The sequence below is a fragment of the Cyanistes caeruleus genome, chromosome 13, assembly GCF_971803275.1.
Source record: "Cyanistes caeruleus chromosome 13, bCyaCae1.hap1.1, whole genome shotgun sequence".
NCBI lineage: Eukaryota > Metazoa > Chordata > Aves > Passeriformes > Paridae > Cyanistes > Cyanistes caeruleus.
This window is the reverse complement of record NC_141713.1, coordinates 10,490,764-10,515,432: the sequence shown is the minus strand read 5'-3', so window position 1 is coordinate 10,515,432 and position 24,669 is coordinate 10,490,764. Positions and strand designations below refer to the sequence as shown.

Here is a 24,669-nt window from a genome sequence, read left to right as displayed (position 1 = left end):
GGAAATTAAAAAAACTTCACTAGATAAGGTGGTTCAAGCAAACCAATGTTTTGAGATTCAAAGACACATTAAACAGCTTACCAAGAGACATTTCATTTCCACTGCAGAAGGTGCATAAGGCACAGGAAAAAAGCTCCTGATTCTCTTTACCATTGTGGATATGACTTGTCACATGAAAACATTTAAGGCCCACTGGCTGAACAGAAATACACCGACACTAAAGAAATGGTAACATCCCATCTTCTCTTGAAAAACAAGACATTTTCTCTGTCCTATTCTTGGATAATTCCCCAGCTACTAAATGCTGGGTGGCAATTGCACTTCCGGTGGGATGCTCCCCACAACAAAAAACTCATTACAAGCATAAGCACTGCAAGAAGAGGAATCTGCTAAAACAGAAACAAAGGCTTTGAGACACAATTTGACTTAGCCCCAACTCCTCTAGAAGAGGGTAAGACATCTTTCCTCTTTGGGCAGGCACACTGAAAAAGATGTCCTAGAGGCACAATAAAATAGGCAGGACTCTTATTCACAAGACAGAACTGACTGACAAGCTGACCTACTGCAGGAAATTTGCAAAAAGGATTTACTGTTTTCATCTTTATTTGTATAAAGAGGCAGGGAAAAAAAGCATAACGTGATCCTCAAGCAGTATCCAATCACCACTGCAAACTGGATTTTGAAGCTATGCAAAAATCTGAGGTGGGTTCTGTCATTTAAAAAGCTAAAAGATTACAAAGAGCCTTCAACAGGCTCCCAACCTTTAACAGGTGGATTAATCTCCTTAATTTACAAGTCTTTGCATAAATGACATTCCTAACCTGAGTTTCTCTTTAAAGACTGAAGATGTCAAAGCTACATCCTTTCCGTTTTTCACTTGCTAACGGTAGATATAGCCTCCTTTTAGTTTTAGAGTACACTTACCGATGAACACAAATGTTGAACACAAAAAAGGCCTGACTTCTCAAATCCCTTGTCTGATTGGTAGTTTTAATTTACAGAAATATTACCTCTTTCCATTCTTGCTCTTTCTTTTCCAGGATTGTGCAGACTGTGGTTCTATAGGCTTTTTGTAAACAAGTCTTCAGTTTGTCTTTGTCTTGACTGGTTAATTGAACATGAGAGTCAAAACACTTCTCCTTCCAAGACTGTTTACTCTGTGCACACTTGACTAGCTCTTCATGAATTTCACTCAACAAATACTCCAGCTCAACCAGAGTCTTCTCCTCATACCGATAAATTTCATCCTGCAGTCTCTTGGTTTCCTGAACCTCCCATTCTCTCTGCTTTTGGTCCAGTAACATCTTTATTTCTGCTTCTTTCTGAATGGAGAGGTCGTTCTTCTGCTTTACAAGGTCCTCCTTTGCTGCTGCAAGGACCTCTTTAATTCTGTTTCTGTGATCATCTAAGAATGATTGGTAGTCTCTCTCATTTTGCTCTTGTATCTGTTGAATTTCTTCTTGCTTTTCTTTGTTCCACTGCACACGGGCTTTTGCTAGTTCTGCTTTGACAGCTACAGGGATTTCCTCTTTCTTTAGCTCCAATTCCCTCCTCAGAGAAATTATCTTTTCTTCAAGTTCTTTAACTCTTAGTCCAGATCTCTCTGTACTTTCATATTCTTTTTTCCATTTCTCCTCAGCAGCTGAGAGAACCAGGGCTAACTGGCAAATATATAACACAGTCATTAGAGATACACACACACGTTCATGTATACACAAAATGTAACTCTGAGTCATTATAAATATATTGGAGATCTTTTCAATTTATTTAATTAAAAATTAAACATATATAGGCAAAAAAATGGATGTGGGGCAGACTACCCAAGAAACATCTTTCCTTAGTGACTCCCTGTGCCTTTGTCTACATTAATTTCTCAGTAATATATGGGATTTGGAAGACAACTGTTTATCAACACATATCTAGTAGTATTTTGGGCTACCTGCTTTGCTGTAGTCTTTTGGTGTTCCTTTTCCCATTTTTCTTGTTCTACCTTTAGATTCAGTTTGTACTCTTGCAGCCACTTGGCATGAGCTTGGGTTAAAGCTGCATCTACCTTCAAATAGATAAAAAATCTGCTTCAGTAGGTAGGTACACTGAGTACATTTTTATTATTACTTTCATGTAACAGTGCAAGAACAGACTTCAGTTTGGATTGCCTACGTTTAATCAAAATAATCAGACCAGCAGCACTCCATGCATTTCTACATGCAAAAATTATGCCAAAATTAAAAATACTGAATTTATTTTTAACAAAATTGTATAAAATCTAATTCAGTGTTGCTTGGTGCTGTTCAAGAAGCCTGCAAAACTTGTTTAACAGTTTGAAAAACAAACCACATGCTACAGTTTTTTTCAGAACTTTTTTAAGAACTCTATTTCTAATACAGCAAATACCAATACTAAACTTAAGAAGTTCGTGGAGGAGCCCACTGTCTTTTTTTAAGGTGACTTAATTGGACACAGCAGTTTCACAGACTCCAGGCAGACAGAACAATTATTTGTTACCTGGCTGGCGAGATTTTTACAGTATTTCTTTTCTGGTTCAAATTCAAATTCTTTTAAGGCCTTTTCAGAGGCTTCTGGATCTGCAGCCTCTGATCTTCAACAGTCCTAACTCTTTAGTTGAAACTTTATCCACAGCTGTAGCTTGGTCAGTTTGGCAGCTGCAGTCATTACATTCAACTACAGTTCTCTTTTCTTCCAACCCACTTTGCCATTCTCTTTCTAATTTGGCAAAGACTTGTTCTTTATTCTAAGGAAAAAAATATTTTTTAAGAAAATCTCCCCAGTGTCTAAATAAAAATATTTCACTGGTGTTTAGCAAATGAAACACTGTTCACACCAATGACCATCGTTAACAGGAGAACAAAACCATGCACAGAGAGGAGAGAGTATGGTGACTCATCAGAGCTTTTTTCTATGGGATATGATATACAAAGGATTTCTACATGATACCTGAGTGAAACAAGAGAAAGCATAACTTTCCAGCTTATTACCAACTGTTGTGACATTGTTACTTTGCAAGATCAAAGTTTTGGGTTTCTTTAAAAATATGAAACATGTAATACCTAATGAGTTCCTCAGAGGACTTTAAAATGAAAGATCCTTAACAGCCACTTCCAATGGCAGAACAACAGCACATAAATCTCAAGTTCTGTTTCTGAAAATAAACAGCAAAACAACAACAAAACAAAAATTTGAATTCCCTGATCTAAGTTTCGCACCTCTTTCTCTTCCTTTTCCCAGTGAACTTTGGCTAATGCAACTTCCTCTTGAACCTGCTGGTCTTTTTCTTCCAGCCACTGCTTCTTTGCTGCTATCATAGACCTTCCGTGTTCCTCTTCAAGCTCAGTCCTCAGAAGTTTAAGGGAGACTTCTTTTTCTTCTAGTAGCTGTTTCTTGAGCTAGACCAAAAATAAATAAATGAAGTTCTCCCCAAGGCACAACTACTGCTCTGGTACAAAGCCATGAGAATGCATGGGACGTGATTAATTCTCTACAGGCTGTGCACTTACTGATCTTACTGATGACACCTAGACAAGAGATTCAGCTCTCAAATATGGTGTTTTAAGATGGTATCTCAGAAGTTATTATAGGCTATAAGCATCTTTACTCCCCTCATACTTTGAGCTGCACCTCTTTACTGTACTAGCTTATCCAGACAGTTGATCTACTTCTGTCATTGCACAGTGATAAAATCAGTAAAGCAAAGTTTTTAATCAAATTAGTCTGAATTCATTACTACTTAAAAAAAACCACAGTATTTTTTAGATCAGTTTTGCATAGGGAGAAGTACACTTGTATCATCATTCACGATTATTTGAAAATGTCCTGTAAATGTAAAAGCTCATGCTGACTAAGCATCCTCAGAAGCAGAATTATGGAAGTTCACTCCATGAAAACAAACAGCTATTGGAAAGAGTTACTACTACAATATTTTAAAGCCCAGGACACAACACCAGCTTAATTTAAAAACCAGTAAGTCATACATACGAACTTTCTGATACAACTGCATCTCTTCAAAGTAGGTTCCACAAACATTTACAAAATTAAACACACTTACTAATATTACATCTTGAAAACAGTGTGAACTTTTATGGTTTATAGGCATTTCCATTAGTACCTTCTCTTCCTTCAGCTGCTGTTCTTGTTGAAATTTCTGTCTTAAAGTAGTTTCCAAGGTGTCCTTCTCCCGACAAACTCCAATGTAACATTCCTTCACTGCAATAATCTCTCTGTTCAGCTCCTCTATATTATCCCTTCAAAGGACAGATAACTTATAATCAACTGGCCTCACAGGACAGCAATCCATCTTTAAAGTGTAACTAGCACTGAAGGTCAGACAGGAGACATGAAAGTTTCAGTAAAAATGGAAATAATGATGTCTTACTTTAACTGTGAGATTGTCTCTTCAGAAGTTTGAAGAAGCCGCTGCTTTTCCAAAGCAAACCTCTCCATCAGATCTTTCTCAAAATGTGCTTTGGTGTCTTCATGGTGTTGCTGGTAAGTTCTTTCACACCTACAATTTCAAGAAAGGAAAAATAATTACCTGATTTCAACTATCTAGGTTCAACTTTTCTGTAAGAAAATACCTTTCTAACACTAACCTCCTCTTGTACCTGATAGCTGGAACAAGCTATGTGCAGAGTGAAAATCCTCCAATTAAACTAAACTAAGTTAAGAGGCTTACCTGTCAATGGCCTCTTGCTTATCGTGATCAAAATCCTGAACCATCTTTCTCATCTGACAACAGAGGTCTTGATTTAAGCTTTTCAGCTTTTCCTCATTTTCCTTCAGTTCTTCAATAGTTGATTTATGTGCCTGGACAAAAAAGGGTCAAGTAACACAGGGTTGTAAGAATCTTTTCTAATCGCAGGTTTTTAGCACAGGATGGGGGTTTTTGTGATTTTTTTTTTCCTGTAGTGGTAAGCAGCACCTCTGTCTTACCTCAACTTCCTGTAGCAAAGCTTTGTTAGTATTTTTGAGTCTCAGAACTTCTTCCTTCAGATTATCAGAAGCATCCTTCAAATTTGTGACAGGCTATAAATAAATAAAATTAAGATTATATCTTTCAAGATATAAATGATTTAGCAGTTAATGCTTAAAAATGTTAAGAGTTGTTGAATAAAAATTATACTTAAAAAGATAAAAACCCAAGAAATTATTGCACTGCAAGATTACAATATCACTGCTATTCTAGACAAATTCTTAAAACTCAGTATCATGAAGATTTGGAGAAGCACACACTCAGTGTTGTGTTTGCAAGCTGAATGACAACAGTCATCCAACAGAGAGCACACTTCTCATATACATTGTGTTCCTATCCCACATCCAGGTCACCATGTACAGATACTGCAAATATGATCAATCCATAGAGGGAAGGCAATAATGGAAGAGAGATGCAATATCAAGGAGATTCCTTGTTGATCAAACTACATCGTGAATGCCCTCTTAAGGCAATCTGTTAAATGTTCTGTTTGCATAATCTAATGGTACTATCAGCCCTCTTAGAGAAATAACAAGGTCCTTTTGGCTAAAGAAAACCATATTTTTCCAGTGAAATTTACTTCTAACAAAAGTAGGGCAGACACTAATCACTCTCAAGCATGTAAGTCATCATTTTTAGGACTCACTTAATAATGCATGTGCTGCCCAGGTTCTGCTATTCAGCTGTTTTCTGTTCAACCAAAGATACAAAACTAGAGTTGCTATCCAGCTACACATAAATTTTTGATCTGTTCTCATAAGAAGTTTAAATGCTGGTTTTGTTCACCAAAACCAGGAATACTTGACTTTTTTAAAAGTGTAAAAGAACAAACCTCTGAATCTCTTGATGCTTTTTCTGCTGTCAACTGCTTGTATTCCTCTAGCGTCTTCTGACAATCTTTAAGACTATTCTGTAGTTGAGTAATTTGGTTTCTCTTCATTTTATTACTGCTCAATAAACGTTCCAGCTCAGCTTTTAGTTCTACAATAATTTCATCTTTAGAGAGCTCTTTATCCATGTCTCTCTTCTGTATTGCACTATCAGGAAAGACATAACCAGTTCAGTATTTAAAAGACAGAACATATTTATCTAAAAGGCAGTGGTAGCAAAGAGAAGAGCAACTAATACTACCAGAAATACCAGGATGTACAAGATGCAATAGTAAAAAGCATAAGAGGATATAAATATCAAAGCTTTTTCATCAAGTTGCAATTAATTTACAGAGAACTTGTTAATTCAGTTGTTTCCTCAAAAGATTCATTCTCACACAATGTGAAGAGTTTGGAAACAACTCAACTGGTTGGTGCAAAAGACAGCTTTACCTTCAAGCAACTATGTGGAGTCTTTGAGCAAAAAAAGTATCCATGAATATAACTGATACAACTGAAGGAACAGTAATACAGTCCCTATAAAATCTGAAGACTTATTAAGTAGTAATTAGGCAACCAATTTATGGTATTAATACAGTTTTTCTGTTTCTCAGACTACCAGGCAATACAAGCAGTATTTCAAATATCTACCAAAAACTTATGTGTTGATCCAGTAGAATTGTCCTTTTATACATAATTTGCATAATTCCTAGAGGATTTAAAATTTTTCTTTCAAAAATAATCACTCAATACCTGCAGAATTTTGGCTCCTTCCCTGTGATTTTTTTAATTCCCAGTTCTACATAGGAATCACCCAGGCTCATATGTTGATCTCCACCTGCACCATTCAAAAATACTCCAAGCTTGGCAGCAGATTCATACAAAGCTATTTCTTCTTTCAGTTCCATTAATTCTTCCTGAAAGGAAGAGACAGGAAAAAAAAATTACACTGATCAGAGAGACTCCAAGCCAGCATATCAGGCCCATGATTAACTCTTCCGAAGAAAACAAATACATGGAGTTCTTCGTTCTAAATATAGTTATATTTAGCTGTATTTAGTTGAATTGTCCAACATTTACTTACTTATACTATCATTTTCAATTTCTGATACCTCTAGCAAAGCATATATTAAAACTACACATTCATTAAAATATACAAGAAATGTTCTCTATTGTTCTTGTTACAGTCCATCTATGAAGTATTATTTCTTTTGCTCTTCTGCATTCCTGCTGTCCTTGTATAGATAGCAAAATGGATGACAACAGAAAAGTACATACCTGGAGAAACAGCTATTACTCTAGTACTTAGTAGGACTCATAGTTTCTAAGGTAACAGATTTAAATCAAATATATGAACTGAATTGGAAACACAGACTTTCACTCATGCTTTACAGAGGACTTTCCAGCATTCCCTTTTGCTGACAAAAGATAAATTTCAGAATATACCTCCTCATTAAGTGACAAGACTCCCAGAACACTGAATTTACATTGATTTTTTTTCCAAAAGCAGGTTGGACAGAAGTATGAGATCAGATTTGTGCCAGTACAACTACCCTACTGTGTTTTAACTGGTGGGGAGGGAGGAAGTCCAACATACAACACTGGAAGAGAAAGTAGTCCAAGATGATGTACTTCTTTCCCCCCAAAATTTAAAATGTTTCAACCACCAGCATCTAAGTTATAATACCCCCCCCAATCAAATGAAAACGTTTTATTCAAGCATAAAATATTCAATAAAATTAACCTGCAAAGCCTTGTTCATGTTGTTGCTTATCATCTGTGCAGACTGAGCTTGTTGCAATTGAAACCGTAACTGATTTGTCTCCTGCACTGAGCCTATTGTAGGAAAGAAAAAGCAAGTCATAAATATGCAAGGAAGTCTATGCAATCTGAAGAAAGATCTCTGTTAAAAATAGCAATGTTAATTCTGGCAATAGACATTACTGTTTCTATTTTCTTCAGCTCACTAACAGCTACTAAGTGCATTACTATCAAAAGACTTCAATGTGTGAAGGTAGGCAAAAGTCAAACACACAAATTGCAAAACATCTCACAATCTATTTCTATGATACAGGTTTCCAAGAATCAGCCTTCAGCTCCCAAAACAACTCTTCTCACTAAGACTTGAATTTAAAATGGCAAGTCAAGTTGACCACCTTAGTACAAGATTAAGTAACTGGCATCCAAACCCTGTTATTTATTATGAAACAATTTACATACATGCAGCACAAAATACATACGAAAACATTTTAATCATTGTTGTTTGGGGTTTGGAGATGTTGTTTGCTTTTATTTCTATTTGGTTTTTACGTCTCAGTCTAGACTTAAGTCTGACTAATCCACTGCATAGGAAACGGTCCATAACACAATTAGCTTGATGCTGATCCCACTTCCATAGAAACATCGATGTGCAATTTCATATTTAGAAAAACTGAAGACATTTCTGCAAGGAAAGGTAATAGTGTAGGTAAAAGGCTGACCTGTTTGCAGTAAATTTGCACACTGCTTTTGGCTTTCTTCTAGGCTTCTTGTCAGTCGATTTATTATTTCAGTCTTTTCACATTTGGTTTCTTCCAGCAATTTTTCAAGTTGCTTAACATGCTCTCCTAGATTTTTGCAAAGCTCTTTCTAGGAAGAGAGTATTTTTACTCATTTTACAAACATTTAACAATCTAGAACAACTTCAGATACAGAAAAAGTCAGTATATACAGGATAAAGGAGAAAAATAATCAATCTGATACTTAAAGGGGTAGGGGACAATTAAATCAATCACAGATCAAACACTATCCTAGGCTGACAAGTGACCTCTTACAGCACTGAAGTTCAGTTTTCAATGGGAGGCAGTAATTGTATTCATATATAAACATACACGTATGAGAATTATTTCATATTTCCTAGAGTAGTTACTTTTCAGCACATCAGATTATCTCCTGTAATTAATCACATACAATTAGTCTATTGAAGAAAAAAATCAAGCCTCAGCTTAAGACAGTTTATTTTAATTGAGCTAAAGCCAAGCTAGCAAGTGCCAATACTCTATAAAAGAGGAACTTAGTTTCTTTTTCACAGGATATACAAAGCAGATATTTATATGGTATTACTTAGTTACCTACACAGACCTGGAAGGCACAATGCCTTGTATTCACACCTTTTGACTTTTCTATCTTCTCTCAAAAAACAGATCTCCCTCTTTAAATACCCCAACCATGCTACCATATATTTTACAGTACAAAGTTGCATAAGCTTTGGTGTGGTACTGACAAAAATTTAGCAGTGCATTTTCTTTAGAAGCAAGTACCAGTTACCTTTTCAAGTATACAACCCATGTATTTCTATATGTTGAGACAAGAATTACAGAAATTTAATCTTATTTTCTATATGTGAAATAAAAGGAAAATTTATTAAGACCTGCCTGGAGTACATTGCTTGAATATTTCTAATAGTGGAATGGATTCCTATGACATATGAAGTAGAATCATTTCAGTAAGCTCTACAACCATGTGACACAATCTATATCAAACTCCATCCTAAAGACAGCCTCCTCTACTTTTAAATCCTTACTTCTAAAAGAAAATCACTGTTGAGTGGTTAGTCATCCTTCAGCATTTTGAGACCAAATCGTGGCAACAGACTGTTCAATAAAAAGTCTTTCTTGTTTTTTCCTTGCAAGAATATCACATTATTTCTTAGTTAGTACTTTTCTTTCCCAGAGTTATTTGCAGAAGTCTTTCAAAAAAGATTGTGCACAGAAGGAAAGCTCAAGAGAGCAACTAAGACAATGAATTCCTGCCTCCTGTGCTTCTGCTGTGTACAAACTCACAATTTGAACTTTCAACTGCCTGGAGATGTTTATGAAAACGTACCACATAGGCCTCATAATGCTGAGGTTTTCCTTTCCATTTTTTTAGCAGCTTTCAGAAGGAGTTATTAGAATTGTAGGTCAAGAAATGCAGTTTGGGAAACATGAGGAGCTCTCCAGTACAGTACTCAGCATCCTAAAGTAATTTCTCACCTGCTCTCGGAGTGCAGATTGTGTAGTATCAAGTTTCTGCTCTAATGACAATACTTGCTGTTCATACTTCTGCTTGAGTGCAGAAATAATGCCCTCATGCTGTTCTCTGGCTCGCTGGAGGGCATCTGATCGCTGAAGTTCTAACAGCTGCTTTTGCATGCTTTCCATGGCCACCTCTGCCACTTTGGATTGCTTCAGTATCTGTAGGAACAATATTACAGTAGTTCCTAGTTATATACATTTCACTCCAATATTGCTCCAATATTCTGTGCATCAGTTCAATTTCTTTTGTGCAAGAATTGCTACAAGTCTTCAGATAATGCCTGTGCTTTCATACACAGTATTTTCAAACAATGAATCCTATCCTCATCCATCATATATTTAGCTTTTGCAATGATCATGACCAGCATTTCCAGGGACTAGCACTTCTGTTTAATGCAAATACACCACACATTTAACTGTAGAGGTCTTCCACAGTCTATAAATATTTACTGTACCTGCTCCTCATTGGTAGTAAGAGTCTTAATTTGAGTTTCAAGGGCCTTGATTTGACCTTCAAGATGCATTTCCCGTTCCTTTCCGTTCTGATAGAGTTTCTGAGATTCATGAAGACTAAGAGCCAAACCATCCTTTTCATCTGAAGAAAGAGATATAAATGTGTGAGAACCATGACCAGCTACCCAAGCACTTCAAGCAACACGACTGCTCAGAACCTACTCTACAGAACCATTCACTCTGTCTCATACTGTGGACAACAGAAGACTGAACAAAAACATTCAGTCTCCATCCAGAACCACTGTCTCCAGGATCCTGGAAGCAGGGAGCACTCCAATACACTGTTTCCAGTAGGGTCCTGAAGGTACAAGACCCATCCTGGCAGCAGGAGGACCTCACATCCTCCCTTACAGCATGAAAGGTAGAGTCTTCTGGAGGAATAGCCAAGACACAGCCAAATGGTTGACAGCTGAACTTTTCTCTCTCCTTTGCTTCTTTTGCATTCTAAAAACTCTAGTCTTAATTCTCTAAGCTTATTACGTTTTTTGTCTGCTCCTATAAGAAGTGGGAATCTAAGACAATCACCAGTCTCCACCACAGATTTCGTAATTTTTGAAAGATACTTTCTCTGCATGCAGTCTATGAAATGGCCTGTTGAAACAAAAAAACCTAACAAAAAACAAACAACAAACAACCGCACACAATTTATACACAAATGTCCACTTCTCCTATTGGGGTTTGGGTGTTTTGGTGTCAACTTTTTTTTTTTTTCCCCCTGACTTTTAAAAGACTACTTTGGCAAACTTTTCACTTTTCCATACATTTGTGATGCCTGACACATGGGGACTCTGGAAAACAACAGTGGTCTTGAAAATACAGTAAAAGTTATGCAGTCAGGCACAAATCCAGAGATTTTTACTTAGAACAATGTTTGGAGGAAGAGGGTTAGATGCATATAGTCCCAAATCTAGTTTGTAAGTATGATAAATACCTTCAAACACACTTTCTAAATCAATCTCAGAATTAAAAAGTTGCTAGATACAAATAAAATCTAAGAATTAGCACAAAACATTACCTTTGACCATTGAAAGCTGATGATTCAAATACCTAATCTGCTGTGCACTTTTCTCTAGCTTTTCATTAAGTTCTTCTAGTTGCCTTTCCCTTGCTTTATTTAGAACTTGAAGTTGAAGAATCTGCATATTTTCTGAAGAATCTGCCAAATTTCAAACAGCATGCAGACAAGTCAGCACAGATACCAAGAAAGTCATCACTGTAATTCCTCCTCAGATTTTTTTTATATTGTTAAGTTCATTGCTGGTGCACAAAATCTTTTTTTAAAATCGACATTTGATTCCCATCACACAAATTGCTCTGGCAGCAATGGCTGAAGGATTGTGCAAACTACAATTCTAACCTAACAGCAAGCCAAGATAAAAGTTTACATGCTGTGAACTCAGAGACTTGTGGTCACTACAAATTTACATGTCTAACAAAGCAGTTCTGTCATTTGAAGTGTACCTAACAGAAAAGCCCAATGTGGCATCACTCAGAGTACACTTCCTAAGGTATAGTGAATCTTTATTTTCCCATATTATGGAAGGAGACAAAGTGTCAACAAGATTTGACATCAAACCATCAGAAATAATTTTTCAGTTTCATCAGTCAAAATTACATTTTTAATGCCTAAAACTCATATATCCTGAGCAAAATGAGACAATTTCTAGATATAAAAGAGTATATGCTTTGTTCAACATAGTTTTAGTTGTCCTCTTACTGAAAAAACTACTGAAATCAACACATTTTCTATCACTGATTTCCAGTGAACTTTTCACACAATTTTATTTCAAGTCTAAGCACCAAACACTTACTTTCACCATTGCCCAAGAATTCATGTTGCAAATCTTCATACACTTCATTTCTTCTGTTTCCTTCTTGGATTCCTGGAATATTTTGATGAATGCCATTTTGGTATGGTTTATAAGTTACTTTGTAAGATTCTGGTGACTGGCCACTGACAACATCGGATGCAACAAATTGCTGTTGTGACAATATATACATAAGAGGAAATAAATTAAAACCAGAACTGTAGTCTTGCTCAGTGAAAATATTTTTCATTTTAAAGGTTGATATTAAGAAGAATTCTAGCAACTCATCATTTTCAGGCTCCAATCCAGCACACCATTTAAGCATGACAGATTTTTTCATGAAAGCTTCCACCTTAGAAAAGTAGTGAAGTGTTAACTTCACTTTAAAGTAGAGTAAGCACACACTTAAGTGAATCACATTCAGTTTACCTCATGGAATTCTACCAAGGCAAGAGGAGAAGGAAAAAAAAACATAACATATGAAAATTCAGTTATTAACATCTCATTTTTTTAATAGGCTACAGAAACGTCCCATAACTGAAATGACTGTAAGAGACTGAAGGCATCTAGAAATATTACTGCCAATAGCTAAAGACCCGTGAAAATTTTCCAAGACCTGTGAAAAAATGTGCCAGCTTTTAAAATACCTTAAGATGTTCCTTTGGATCATCTGAAAATGTTATTATTTTATTTTGCTGATTGTTAAATTCTGGTTTATGGCCATTTGTATAAGGCCTGAAGTTTTCAGGAAGATGATATACATTGTTCTCTTGGTAGCAACTTGGAGAGTTAAACCCATCTCTACCAAGATATGCATCATCTGGATCATTTTGGCCATCCTGGCCACAGTAATCTTCTTTAACATCATATAAATGTTTCTTCTCTTCATCATTATGTAGGCCATTCCAATTCTTCCCATGTTTTTCAACATGATCAGTTTTCTGGTCACACAAGAATTGTTCAGGGTACAGATTTTGTCCTTGTTCATAGCCCTATGAATGAATATGAGGTTTAGAATTGCTCTCTCAAAACTGAGATTTCACCCCACCCTCCTTTTTCAGAAGTTGCCAGCCCTCAAGCTAGAAACACTTCAAATAAATACCAAAACACATCACCTACATGTATTTCTCTCATGAATTTAAACAATATTTAGCATGTAATTATGAACAAGCAGTAATTACATCCCTTCTCATACAAGCTTACATTTGGAGGATCACTTATCAATGGATGATCATTCCACCTTCCATCAAGCTTCCCAGGCTCATGTGACCTAGAGAGACACCAGCAGCTTAACTGTGTACCAATAACTTCAGAGAAAAAACAAACCATCTTTTCTTAAATTAAGGCACATCTAGTTTACTGCAAATTGCACCACAGCTCCCTTTTATTTGGATTGCCTTTACACGCCTCATCAACTCAGACTTTGCTCTATTCTTGAAAGCACAACATAAATAATAATATGGTGCCAAATGCCTTACTGTTCCTCAGTCTCCTGAATGCTACAGTCTGAGTAACTGGAGAGTTGGTCTCCACTGTCCTCCAGCATATCATGGGGAAGGTCTGTCAACAATTGTTGCAACTGAAATAAAACAAACAATATTCATTATATGCTCTTCAGGAAAATTAAAAAAAAGTTCCACCCAAAAACCCTGGCAAAGTAGGCCACTTGCACAAAATCCTGGTTTTCTTCCTCTAAGGAAGAATTCACAACACTGGAATTCACAAATATACCACAGAACGCTTACTAGACCAGAGTACCAACCAAAGCATTTTTCTGCAAAACTCTTGTTAAGAAAAGAGCTGCACCAGAAAGAGATAAGGGAAATGCCATCAAGTTGACATGTCCCAGGACAGACTAATTTCAAAGCATGATCTGCAAACTGATCATGCCAGGGTTTCTCCTCTCTAAATTCCAGGCAAGAGAATAGTGGACATTCAAAACATGCTCTTGAGAGGTCTGGATGGAAATCCAGATAAGAACTTGCCGGTAAGTATCACTATGTTCAAGAAGCCATCACTGAAATAATTAGTGATCTTCTCTGGACCAGGCAACTGGACACAAACAGAGAAAAATGCCACCACAACTAAAACACACCTGAGCTTTACTTTTTATGCTTTTCAAGAGTGGCACAGTCTGCACCCTCTTTTGCTCTTACCAGACTACATAAACCTTTTTCTTTCTTTCTTTTTAAACACTTAAAAGATAGGAAGAAGCTAAACTTAAAGGTAACTAAATTATTTAATTCTTTTTCACCTCTTGTTCTCTTGCATAATCTTCTTGGTCATAGTCTTCATCTTCATGTTGAGTTTGTAGAGCTCCACTATCAAAGTCAAGAGACATTGTTTTCTAATACTGATTTTGTGTATCCAGCAAAACCTATCACAGGGCAGGAAAACATCACACATGAGTAAAATACAAGAGGAATCAAAAAGCACCATCCTCATCACCTGAATTACTTATCCAACCATACACAAAAATATTATTTTTAAACAGTTATTGCACATTACTTACTTGCTTCTCATATATCCAAGCCTACACACTTCCAAGAATTCAACATTTAAAACAATTATTTGGGTTTTTCATAAGCTGACATTAAATAATTTCTGAAGTTCACTTACAACCAGACATTATTTTCTGCAAGTTCTAATGCTGTACAGTATACATATGATGTGATACACGATGATAGTTACCTCCACTTCTACATCTTGCTTTGTATTCTTCTAGAGGATAACTATATTTTGTATTAAAAACTGAAAGAATGCTATTCCTTGTACATTTGGATAACAGCTCCAAAAGGAAAAATAGGAAAAGCATCACGGAAATCTTAAAAGTACCACATCAATTGCAGATTTCACTGCTGAAGGAAGTGAGTCTTGACTCCCGAGGGCTTGTCTACACTGAGCAGTGTGTTCACAGAAAGCTACTGTATATAAGTGCTGGTTCACGTTTGCTTACAAGGTAAATTGCCCCCTTTTGAAGAGGTACTTGTTCGGGCATGCAGGTGTAGCACATACTGAAGTCTTCACTTGGTATAATGTAACATTACAAGAGCATTATTTCCAATTTAAAAGACACTTCGCCGAGTTTAAAGGACCTTCTTGACCAATGCTGTTCAAGGAGACTCTCCAATAGAGCTGGCAGGAGGCCTCACAACGCGGCTCCTGTCTCTGTTGCACCCCCTCTAATCCCCGTGACCGCTCGCACAGGAGGTTCTGAGACATCCCCTTCCCCTACACCGCATCAGCTGAACACGACCACTGGCCCTGTTCCCTTTCCCTAGGGCCCTCCCCAGCCCCGGATCGAAGGCAGCCGGACGAGAGTGCACAGCCGCCAAAGCCGCGACCTCCCCCGGAGAGCCGGACCTGGATGGGCCGGAGGCAGCTCCAGGGGCGCGGGGCGAGCTTGGCCGTCACCACCTCAGCCCTCAAAGACGGCGACGCCACCGTTATTCAGTGCAGCTCCAGCGAGGCCTCCAGGGCCGGAGACGGCGGCAAAGCGCGGCCCGGACACTGAAACCCACCTGAGCCGACGGGGCCACCCGCCCTCCACAGCCACCGCCGGAGCGGGCCCGCCGCTCTTCCGCCTCACACTCGGCTTGCGCCCGCCGTGCTGATTGACAGTCCTGAGCACCAACCAGCGGCTAGAACCGCCCTGAGCAGCGCTGATTGACAGTCCTGAGAACCAACCGGCGGACAGAGCCCGCCCAGCCGTGCGGAGCGCAGGCCCGCCCCCGCTGATTGTTTGAAAGCGGGCGCGCATGGTCGCGGGAACGCGCCTGGAGAGCTGATTGGTCAGGCAGACCACCAATGGCAGTGTGAGGTTTGTGGAGGGGGGGGGTCTCCTCGGGCGAGCAGCGGCGCCATCTCGCAGCGGGACGTGGCGGTCACCTGGCGACGCGCGGCCGCGGGGTGACGGCACGAGCCTACGAGCTGCGCCTCACGACTGTGTCACGATGGCTGCGAGGGGTTGCGCGGGAAGCTCTCCTGGCCCAGCACCTTCCCCAGGCAGCCTTCGTTTGGGTGCTCGGAAACCGGCTCTGCTGTGAGCGCTCATTCTCTTAAAAAAATTCAAGCCTCCTCAGAAGGAACAGGCCTGCGCAGAGTCGCGGGCAGGAAGCAATGCTGACAATGAGTTGGGTCCGTTTTTAACAGCCCCACCTGGTGCCTCGCCCTCAGCCCGGACAGCGGGAAAGGACCCCGGGGCAGAGACCTTTGGGTCATTTGTTAGAGGATTTTTATTGATGGGAGCAAACAGTTCATGAGTTTCAGTGAAAATTATACATGTTTGAAAAAGAACGAACATGCTATGTCTAGTAAATGTGACATTATAGGCAAAATCAGCCATTTTCCCCAGAGGATTCTAGTTTCTAGATTCTAGATTCTCTTTCGAACAGAGATTAACCAATTCTCATCACTTTCACAGGCATTAAATGACTCAAACAAGAACTTAAAAGGGTTTAAATGTGTCTGAAAATTCACTGAGTTTCTCAAGAACAATATTTTGGAAGCTTTCTAAAATTCAGACAACTTTTTCTTTTTAGCATGGTTATTTCTAAGACTTCCACAGAGGAGCTGTCTGTGTACTTTACATGAGACAGCTGGGCCACAGACCAGCATTAATAGCTTAAATGAAGGCATGTAAATGCTAGAAACCAAAAACTGAGAATGAATGTAGTTTATTCTAGAAAAATGCACGGGTGTGTTGTGTTTGATTTTTATTTCCAATTAGTTGGATTATCTGTTTTCTCTCACATCAAAAGATTTTGATATACTTATTTATTGCACTGACACCCAATTATCTCCCTTTCCTTCCTTTTTACATCACAGTTCTGCTTCAGACACTTAAAAATATGCAGGAGCATCAGAACAAAGATTTATGTCTTTTAAACTTTTACAGTGATATTCAAAGACAGACACAGACTGCATTATAGTGTGATCCAAACATCACACACTGGTTCTGGCTGTTCTTATTCACAGGTAAAGGGAAAACTGGTGAAGTGAAAAAAGTCCCTGAGTCAGCATCTTGACTGGCAAAGTCAAAAAACTTTGATCTCATACTATCACAGCTCCAAATGCTATTATTATTTAAGTCCTGAGTACCTTTGTACTAAAAATAGAGGTGGAATTCTGCACATTTTCCTTCTATGACCTGTCATAAAACTCAGCTTTGATGCAAAAATCAAAGCAGCGGGTCTTTCTCTCCACTTGACATGCCACAGAAGTAGCTGGGTTTGCTTCATTACTTCAGAGTCATATCAAGCACATTCTGAAGTTTGATAAGATGTGAGAATATAAAGGATATTATGCTGGGGGCTGATATCCCAGTTAGTTTCTTACAAGCTGTTCTTGCTGTGGCACTGAGCTCCAGCATGAACTGTTGCTGGAGGCCTTCACAGGTGAGCACCTTGCATAGGATAGAATGAGCATAAGTTTGAGCTGCGAGCTCTGAAGTTTCAAGGTATCAAAAGACTATTAGCAAGGAAATCAACTACTGATGTTGTAAAGTGTCTCACTGTTTCAGTATATGTAATTGAGTAGTTTAATCATATTATCAGAGAATGAAGTGACTATTAGCTGAGAATAAAAATAAAGATGTTTTCTAGGCTCTAAGTGTGGCTTTTTATATTTTCCCCTCCAAGGAAGCTTGTCTTCCATAATTTTATAAGACCTCTTGTTTTCTGGAGGAAAGAGCTCATATTAGTGTCCCATTTGCCATGAACACTAGCAAGCCAATATAATGTATTTTTTTATGGTCAAGATGTCCAGCAACTGCTGAACTCCACAATTGTCTGCCTTAGGAACTGAGCTGGTGGGCCGGGAGACAGAGAGAATTATGCCTGTTCATGCTAGAGGACATTGCTTGTCTTAAAGGCACAATTTGGCCATCACCTGGACTACCAGTTCATATCCCAAATCTCCCCTGCCTTTCTTCAGCCCCTTATTAAATCACAGTTTCTTCAACAGGAAGCCAAATAAATCACTGTTCACTCTGAATATAGGATTGTTCATATTTAGAGTATTTATTGTGGCAAAACAATGAATAGATTTCTTTTAAAAGATTTTTCCATGTTTAGGAACAAATGGACTCTACGTGAAGAGGGGAAAACTATCTTGTTTTGGAAAGAACACTGAATAAGGACACATGCAAAGTTCTAACGTCTTTTAAATCATTTTCTCCCAAAATGTATCATTAGTTTTGTTCAGCTTTTCTAGTTTGTAAACAACTATGTAATCAATGAAAATATATTTAGCCTACCTTTAAAAAGATGTTTCCAATATTAATTGATAATAATAGTAAAATCATATGCAAGACAAAAATATTAAGATCTAGCATGCTTGTCCCTTAACAAGTTCTATTCCAAAATTATATTACATATATTAATTTCAACTTTGTAAATGTTCATAATCTCAAATCTTTGAGTAGTCAGACAGTGACAAAAATTATTAAGAAAGTGGACAATGTTTCTGTATTGTGAATGTTACTCATTTCAAATGTGACTTGCTAGTAAAGTGCTGTTACAAGCAAAATTAAATTGTTAGTGTCTGTTGAAAGAAGATGACATTTTATTAATATTCAAATTGTACTTGTTTTTGGCAAATAGTTAAAAGCTTAGACATGTTTGTTTAACCACCCAAAACTAATTCAGTATAAATAATATTGGTTTCAATAAGTCTATGCTAAAAGGCACATACTAATGTTCCAGCAGTTCTTTCAAGTGAGCTTTTGTATGTAGAATTTTAATTGTGCTTTTAAATAGTTACTGATTCAGTATGACCTTGAAAGTGACATTTGTGCATGTCTAAAATACCTTCTGACAAATGAATCTCACACTCTGAAGGTGTAATTTTGTTAAGATTATATGTATCTATATAACTATGCTTGTTGATCTCTATAGATCTACATAGATATACACATATACATATATTCATACATACACACACAAAAGGGCTTCTTCTGGAACAGCAGCAGAAAGTGCAGTCTATTTTTTTGACAGGTCTTCATAAGAGAAAGTTCAGGTATGAATTGTCTTGGGATTTGTGAGATCCACGGGATTATTTGTGGTATTGCATGTGCCCCATATTACTCTCTTTCCTTACAGGCTGCTTCAAGCTCACTTCACTTCCAGAAGAGATGATTGGCAAATTATTTTCCATGTGATACTGAATAAGATGACCCACACTATCAAATATATGGTCTTTGGTTCTCACCTAGTGGAAGATGCAAAAGAATATATTTAAGGTTAGATTGTGCTTATAACTTGTTGGACATGAACCTATCACATTAAAAGGCACTTGAGCAGGATCATCAGGCTGTACACAGCAATTCAGACCTATCCTTTGACCCACCATTAGCTCACATGAAAAGCAGTGGAAAAGTAAAGAGGCTGTATTTAAACTGGGCTGATTCTGCATTCTGCAGGGGAATGAAATAACCTTGTGTTTTCCTCCACAGAGAGAGATATTTTCCCCTAATCCCATTGAGGATTACTTTTCTGATTTACTTTGTCTTCAGAAATGTCACTCAAGACTGCTCTTCTAACCCAGAGCAGAAGAAAGTAGAATTGAAGTGACAACAAACCTTTTCTGTATCCAGAAATTCGTAATTAAGGATAGGGTTATTTTTTCCTAGCACTAATAGTTCGAAGGATGTGTTAAATGTATACACTAATTATCAGCACCTGGACTAACAGTATTTAAGTTCCTCACTGCTACTTCCATGGTACTTCAGTGCTTATAAGTTTTTGAACTTTCAAACCAACTGCAGCCCCTGCCTATATTTAAATTAACGTGTATGGAATCAAATCAGTTCCACTTCATGGAATGCACCCTTGCATTTTGATTGAAATACCTGAGCAGCACTGAAATTTCATTAAATGAAATATTCATACCTTGCCCTCAGGATCCACCAAGAGTAGATGCTTTGCCTGCCCTCCCTGAAGTCCACTGAGGACATACTGACCAGGTGACGTTGTGCTCTCTCGTACCAGAAAATCCCCGTCATTCACTAAGAGGCTCTCTGCTGCTTTCCTGTTCAATTTGCCATGGTAACAATCTTCATTCTTTAGCTGTTGCTTTATTTGTGGCAGAACACAGAGACCAGCTGTGTTGCTTGTGGCACTCTGCTGAACAGGTTCCGGTAACTCTAAAATTAAATGAAAGGGAATGTATTGGACACTTCACCTAAAACTTCATCCTAAAAGGATGCAAGCCAATATTTTTAATAGCTTTTAAAAAATTCAAATGATTCAGTCTTGAACCTGTGATCAAACCATCCTTACAGACTGTAAGAATATGCATACATGAATGCTCATGACCCTCCAGTGCATTAGGCAAAATTATCACACCACCTCTTCCCCTACCTTAGATGGGAAAGCCTTTGGTCGCTAGGCAACAGGGATTAGAAACAGGAAATTTTCTGATGCTGTGCTAGCTTGGGGTTTTATTTCTTTGTATGAAAAAAGCAAATCTTCCCTGTGAAAACAAGTTTTTTTGCTGGCTTTTTAGCTTTTTTTTCCCCTTAAGATCTTGTTTTTCCTTCTTCCTTAACAAGCTCTGAAGAGATTGTCACAGATGATTGGGAGAGTCATGTTGAGTGGCTCCAGCTATGTGCAGGAATGTAAGACAACATAGCCAATGCAGCCAGAAGGGAAGGATTACAGCATGATGCATTTGCTGTTAAAAAACGAACAATTACCAAATGTACTGAAAAAACTGGGTGGTTTGGGATATAGCCAGTCAGACTGCAAATGATTCACAGGCAGGATTCTTCTAAGGAAAATAAGCGGATACCACTTCTTCAATGGAATTGTGCAACCTAAGGCTCCTCAGGATATAGGCAGTTCATTTTAGAGCATGATACAGTCCCAAGTTGGAAATGTCTCAACTATCACAGATTTCTTTATTGTGTTTCCTTTATTGTGCAGTCCTTTTCCCACTTTCTTGTGTGGAGCCAACTCTGACAGAAAATACTCAGTGGGAAACCATAAAAGGCAAAACTAATAAAGTATATTCAATAATGAGGACAATCAGTAGCAACTATATAATCATTCAATGGATATCCACCACTTTGAGTCTATAAATCAAGTTTTGACATACATTTCATTGATACCACAGATCAAAACGTTTGATTTAGAAAATATTGGATGAGATTCAATGGTTGTTTAAGGAAGAACTGAGAAAAGACAGTCACAATAACCCCATGTTAATCTTGTAGGCTACTGCCTGTGAAGCAAAGGCATCTGAGATCATGTCCACTTTAGAGTGGTTAAGACCTCGAGCATACAGGAGAACCCTTTTCCTTGAGGCAAGGTGCAGTCCCAAGCTCATATCATCCTAAAGACTTGCTTTTTAATACCTGTGGCACTCTATTTACTGTCATCAATCAACTACAGAAGATGAAAGGTTACTCTGCTTGTTTACCATAACTACTTTTGCTCTTTAATCCCCTTTCTCTTGAATCAAGCAAGGAAAAAGAACAACCATGATAGATTTCTTCCACCTTTTCTGTATTTCTTATGGGAAACCCAAATCTTTCTCCATGCAGAGAGATGAGAAGCCCCCCTCCTTCCAGTGCTTAGACAGGTATGGCATCACAATGGGAACCTACTGGCCTGGCGCAGAGGGCTCCCAGGGATCTGTGCTGTTGCTGGACCTCGGGCTGCACAGGCTGCAGACTGCAGGGACTGGGTGTTGATGTAACATGGATCATCAAAGAGATCTGCTTTGTAGGCAGGTTTCAATGAGGCAGGATTCTCTTTTATTGTCTTCTGTGATCTTTCATCACAATTACCTGCAATTAGTATATAGTATGCACAGATTTCCTTTTTTTTTTTTTTAAACTCAGCTTTAAGCAACTGTAAAAGCTGAAACAGGAATTATGTTCTTCTTTATAGCCAACTAAGGTAATTCAGAAAGAACAGAAAAATGTAAATGAATTTATTTTTCCGTCTGTCTAGAAGGCATGAGGTCCAAAATTAATTAGAATGAAGTTTTCAGAAATGTTCTGCACTGGTTCAGTTCTGCTTCAGTCAATGTCAGCAGTGAACCCCCCACATATTGGAAAGAAATTAATACATATGCCTCTACAGAAACACAAACTATATATGTTATTTGTTGCAAAACCCTTTCCTTCCTCTCTGCACCACAAAAAGAGCTTGTGGGAAGCTGAGCAATTCTCTCTCTTGCTATTCTGGTGGAGAAGGGAGAGATGGAGGAGACTGGTGCTTTGAGGCTCTGCCTGGAGAACCAAAGCCACATCTGGCAGGTTAGGATCCAAGCCTAGGAAGAGGCTAACAGAATATCCCCTGCAGGGCTTGAAAATAATAGCACTTCAGTTAGCCAAATAGCAGGCATACTTTTGCTCTTCAACAAACGTTTTATTCATAGATCTATTCATTCATTCTTTTATTTGTTCACCCTCTTTTTGTAGAAACCATTTGATTCTCCTTTCTTTGAATTGGAAATAAAACAAGAACCTGAAGTATCCCCTGCAGACAGCATAATGGATTGCTTCAGAGCCGTGCAGGTGGGAATTCAGAAAGGATCTCATTGTGCAGTGAAAGAGAGGAGCTGAGGAAATGCACTCAGGGCATCAGCTGTGGCAAAGAAAGTCCAGAAAGGGATAGAGGCTGATGATCTCCTGGGGTCCCTGACATCAGGTTTTGCTAAAGGCAAATTGATCCTGGGCACAAAGCTGCCTAAAGCAGGGGAAGGGCACAGTCATACTGAGAAGCCAGGGATGCTGGAACCAAGGGCCCAGTCTCTGTTGGAACAACCCGATGCTGATACTTTGGACCTCATTGAGCATTTGTAGGAGAAGGGATATATTCAGAGACTGATAAGTAATGAAGTATCTTCCTTTTTTAAATGCTATGAAGAAAGGGAATAAAACAACAAAGAGTATGAAAGAGAATAAAAAAACCCACAAAGAGCTACTGTACAGTATCATGAGAAGTAAAATGAGTAAGTCTGCCAGCAGACATGAAGATAGATTAGTGGCCTTTAGAAAAGCTGTAAGGCTTTTTTGTCTGCCCTTCATCTAGGGAACTAAAAATGACCCACTAAGTAGAACACTTTTCACCATTGTATTGAAAGCCAAGGGGCAGCTCTTCCAGGCAGCCTGCCCTGGATAGTTCAGCGTATGCATGAGAAGGAAAAGAGAGTACATACCCACAGTTTTGTTTTCTTCTGGACAATTTTCATATATATTGATGAAGGTTGGGCTGCCTGTCTGTAGAAAAATTTTAAAATCAGTCACATACAGTAGTCCTCTAGAAAAACTCAGGTAACTCCAAAACATCCATGCATTAGTTAATAGACATGCAGGTAATTAAACATGTTCTTCACCAAAAAATTCCCATCTCCTTAAATAATATTTCACACCGGTACGCTTCGTTCTTCTTTTACTCTCCACATCTGGACTCAAAGCTCATATACCTGCCCAGTTAATGTAGCTAATGTTTAGTATATATACAGCATAACTCCTAGGTAAGAAAGCTCAGATTTTCTAATAAATGTCCTTTCATAAAATCAACTACAGATATCATGGTTTGAACGTGAAATGGTTACTAAATTGTCTGAGCAGCACTGAAAGAGAAAGGAAAACCAAAAAGTAACACCCCATGGGAAAAAGGCATTTGCATTTACATGCAGGGTAACTCCTTGCAACAACACTGGTGATCATCAGGTGCAAACTCTGGATATAGTAAAACATTTTTAGAATTAGAGAACTGTTGTGGAGGTGGGAACCTGATATGCAGAGCATGGTTCATGTTAACAAAAAAATGTATGGAGCAGTAGCACAGGAACACGCAGCAGTTGACACCAAATACAAATAACACTTGGGAGCAGCAAGTTTTTAGACAGAACCACCTGGATTCCAGCAGGCACATCTGAGTGTGCTCCCTCTGAGCCAAGTGGTGGTGCCTTCTTTCCTGTGCACGGAAAGGATGGTGCTCCCAAGGCCTCGCACAGCAGGCTCTGAAATCTGTGCAGCCAGTCTGAACTTGTCTTGTTTTACCCCCTGTTTTATTTCCCACTATCCCAGGCCACAGATATCATTTGCTGATTTAACAGAACTTCTTGAAATAATCCAAGAGTAATGAATATTGTATATATATTGCAATCAGTCAATGTTATATGTATAAGTTGTAGAGCATAATGGACAGAATGAAATATTTATTAGATCACAGAATCAGGAGCCAGGAGGTCCCAGATTTTGCAGATGTTCTCTCCAACAAGCCATTTAAATTGGTATCTATTTTCTTCTCAGAGCTAATGAGTGAACAAGGGAATATTACTTGGTCTCCTGAAAGTACTCTAAGGACAAACCAGTTAATATTCAGAAAGTGCTTTGGGATTCAATTATGTACTAAGCATCATTAAATCTAGCCTAAAAAAACCTTTTCCCAGGATAATCAGGACCTGGTTCTGATGTT

At 38.2% G+C, this 24,669-nt stretch overlaps 2 protein-coding genes and 1 long non-coding RNA gene across 17 annotated transcripts in view; 1 reads left to right on the top strand and 2 right to left on the bottom strand.

The window, feature by feature from the left end:
* Positions 1–16,362, bottom strand: part of CEP152 (centrosomal protein 152) — a 22,154-nt gene extending 5,792 nt beyond the window's left edge. For 2 of the 12 annotated variants that reach the window (XM_023933987.2, XM_023933989.2), the window contains exons 1-20: positions 15,754–15,996; positions 14,487–14,609; positions 13,711–13,811; positions 13,436–13,502; positions 12,880–13,224; positions 12,236–12,404; positions 11,440–11,580; positions 10,367–10,506; positions 9,870–10,070; positions 8,337–8,484; positions 7,601–7,692; positions 6,610–6,773; positions 5,820–6,024; positions 4,948–5,040; positions 4,691–4,821; positions 4,391–4,519; positions 4,124–4,259; positions 3,225–3,404; positions 1,940–2,053; positions 1,011–1,661 (exon numbers count right to left, since the gene is read on the bottom strand). In XM_023933987.2, the coding sequence (XP_023789755.2) occupies positions 1,011–1,661; positions 1,940–2,053; positions 3,225–3,404; positions 4,124–4,259; positions 4,391–4,519; positions 4,691–4,821; positions 4,948–5,040; positions 5,820–6,024; positions 6,610–6,773; positions 7,601–7,692; positions 8,337–8,484; positions 9,870–10,070; positions 10,367–10,506; positions 11,440–11,580; positions 12,236–12,404; positions 12,880–13,224; positions 13,436–13,502; positions 13,711–13,811; positions 14,487–14,573 (3,294 nt within the window). In that variant the 5' untranslated portion in view covers positions 14,574–14,609; positions 15,754–15,996. Of the gene's footprint in view, positions 1–1,010; positions 1,662–1,939; positions 2,054–3,224; positions 3,405–4,123; positions 4,260–4,390; positions 4,520–4,690; positions 4,822–4,947; positions 5,041–5,819; positions 6,025–6,609; positions 6,774–7,600; positions 7,693–8,336; positions 8,485–9,869; positions 10,071–10,366; positions 10,507–11,439; positions 11,581–12,235; positions 12,405–12,879; positions 13,225–13,435; positions 13,503–13,710; positions 13,812–14,486; positions 14,610–15,595 lie in introns of all 12 variants that reach the window. The other 10 variants (XM_086849965.1, XM_086849971.1, XM_023933988.2 and 7 more) reach the window with 7 other exon arrangements.
* LOC147650696 (uncharacterized) overlaps positions 16,089–24,669 on the top strand; it is a 15,194-nt gene continuing 6,613 nt past the window's right edge. Inside the window, exon 1 of one of the 2 annotated variants that reach the window (XR_015276091.1) lies at positions 16,089–19,472. This is a non-coding gene — a long non-coding RNA (uncharacterized LOC147650696). Of the gene's footprint in view, positions 19,473–22,020; positions 22,758–24,669 lie in introns of those variants that run through there. The other variant, XR_015276090.1, reaches the window with a different exon arrangement.
* The window catches only part of SHC4 (SHC adaptor protein 4), a 26,737-nt gene continuing 20,296 nt past the window's right edge, over positions 18,229–24,669 (bottom strand). For 2 of the 3 annotated variants that reach the window (XM_023933990.2, XM_023933992.2), the window contains 4 exons: positions 23,402–23,462; positions 21,840–22,022; positions 20,122–20,375; positions 18,229–19,441 (listed from right to left, as the gene is read on the bottom strand). In XM_023933990.2, the coding sequence (XP_023789758.1) occupies positions 19,286–19,441; positions 20,122–20,375; positions 21,840–22,022; positions 23,402–23,462 (654 nt within the window). In that variant the 3' untranslated portion in view covers positions 18,229–19,285. The remainder of the gene's footprint in view (positions 19,442–20,121; positions 20,376–21,839; positions 22,023–23,401; positions 23,463–24,669) is intronic. The other variant, XM_023933991.2, reaches the window with a different exon arrangement.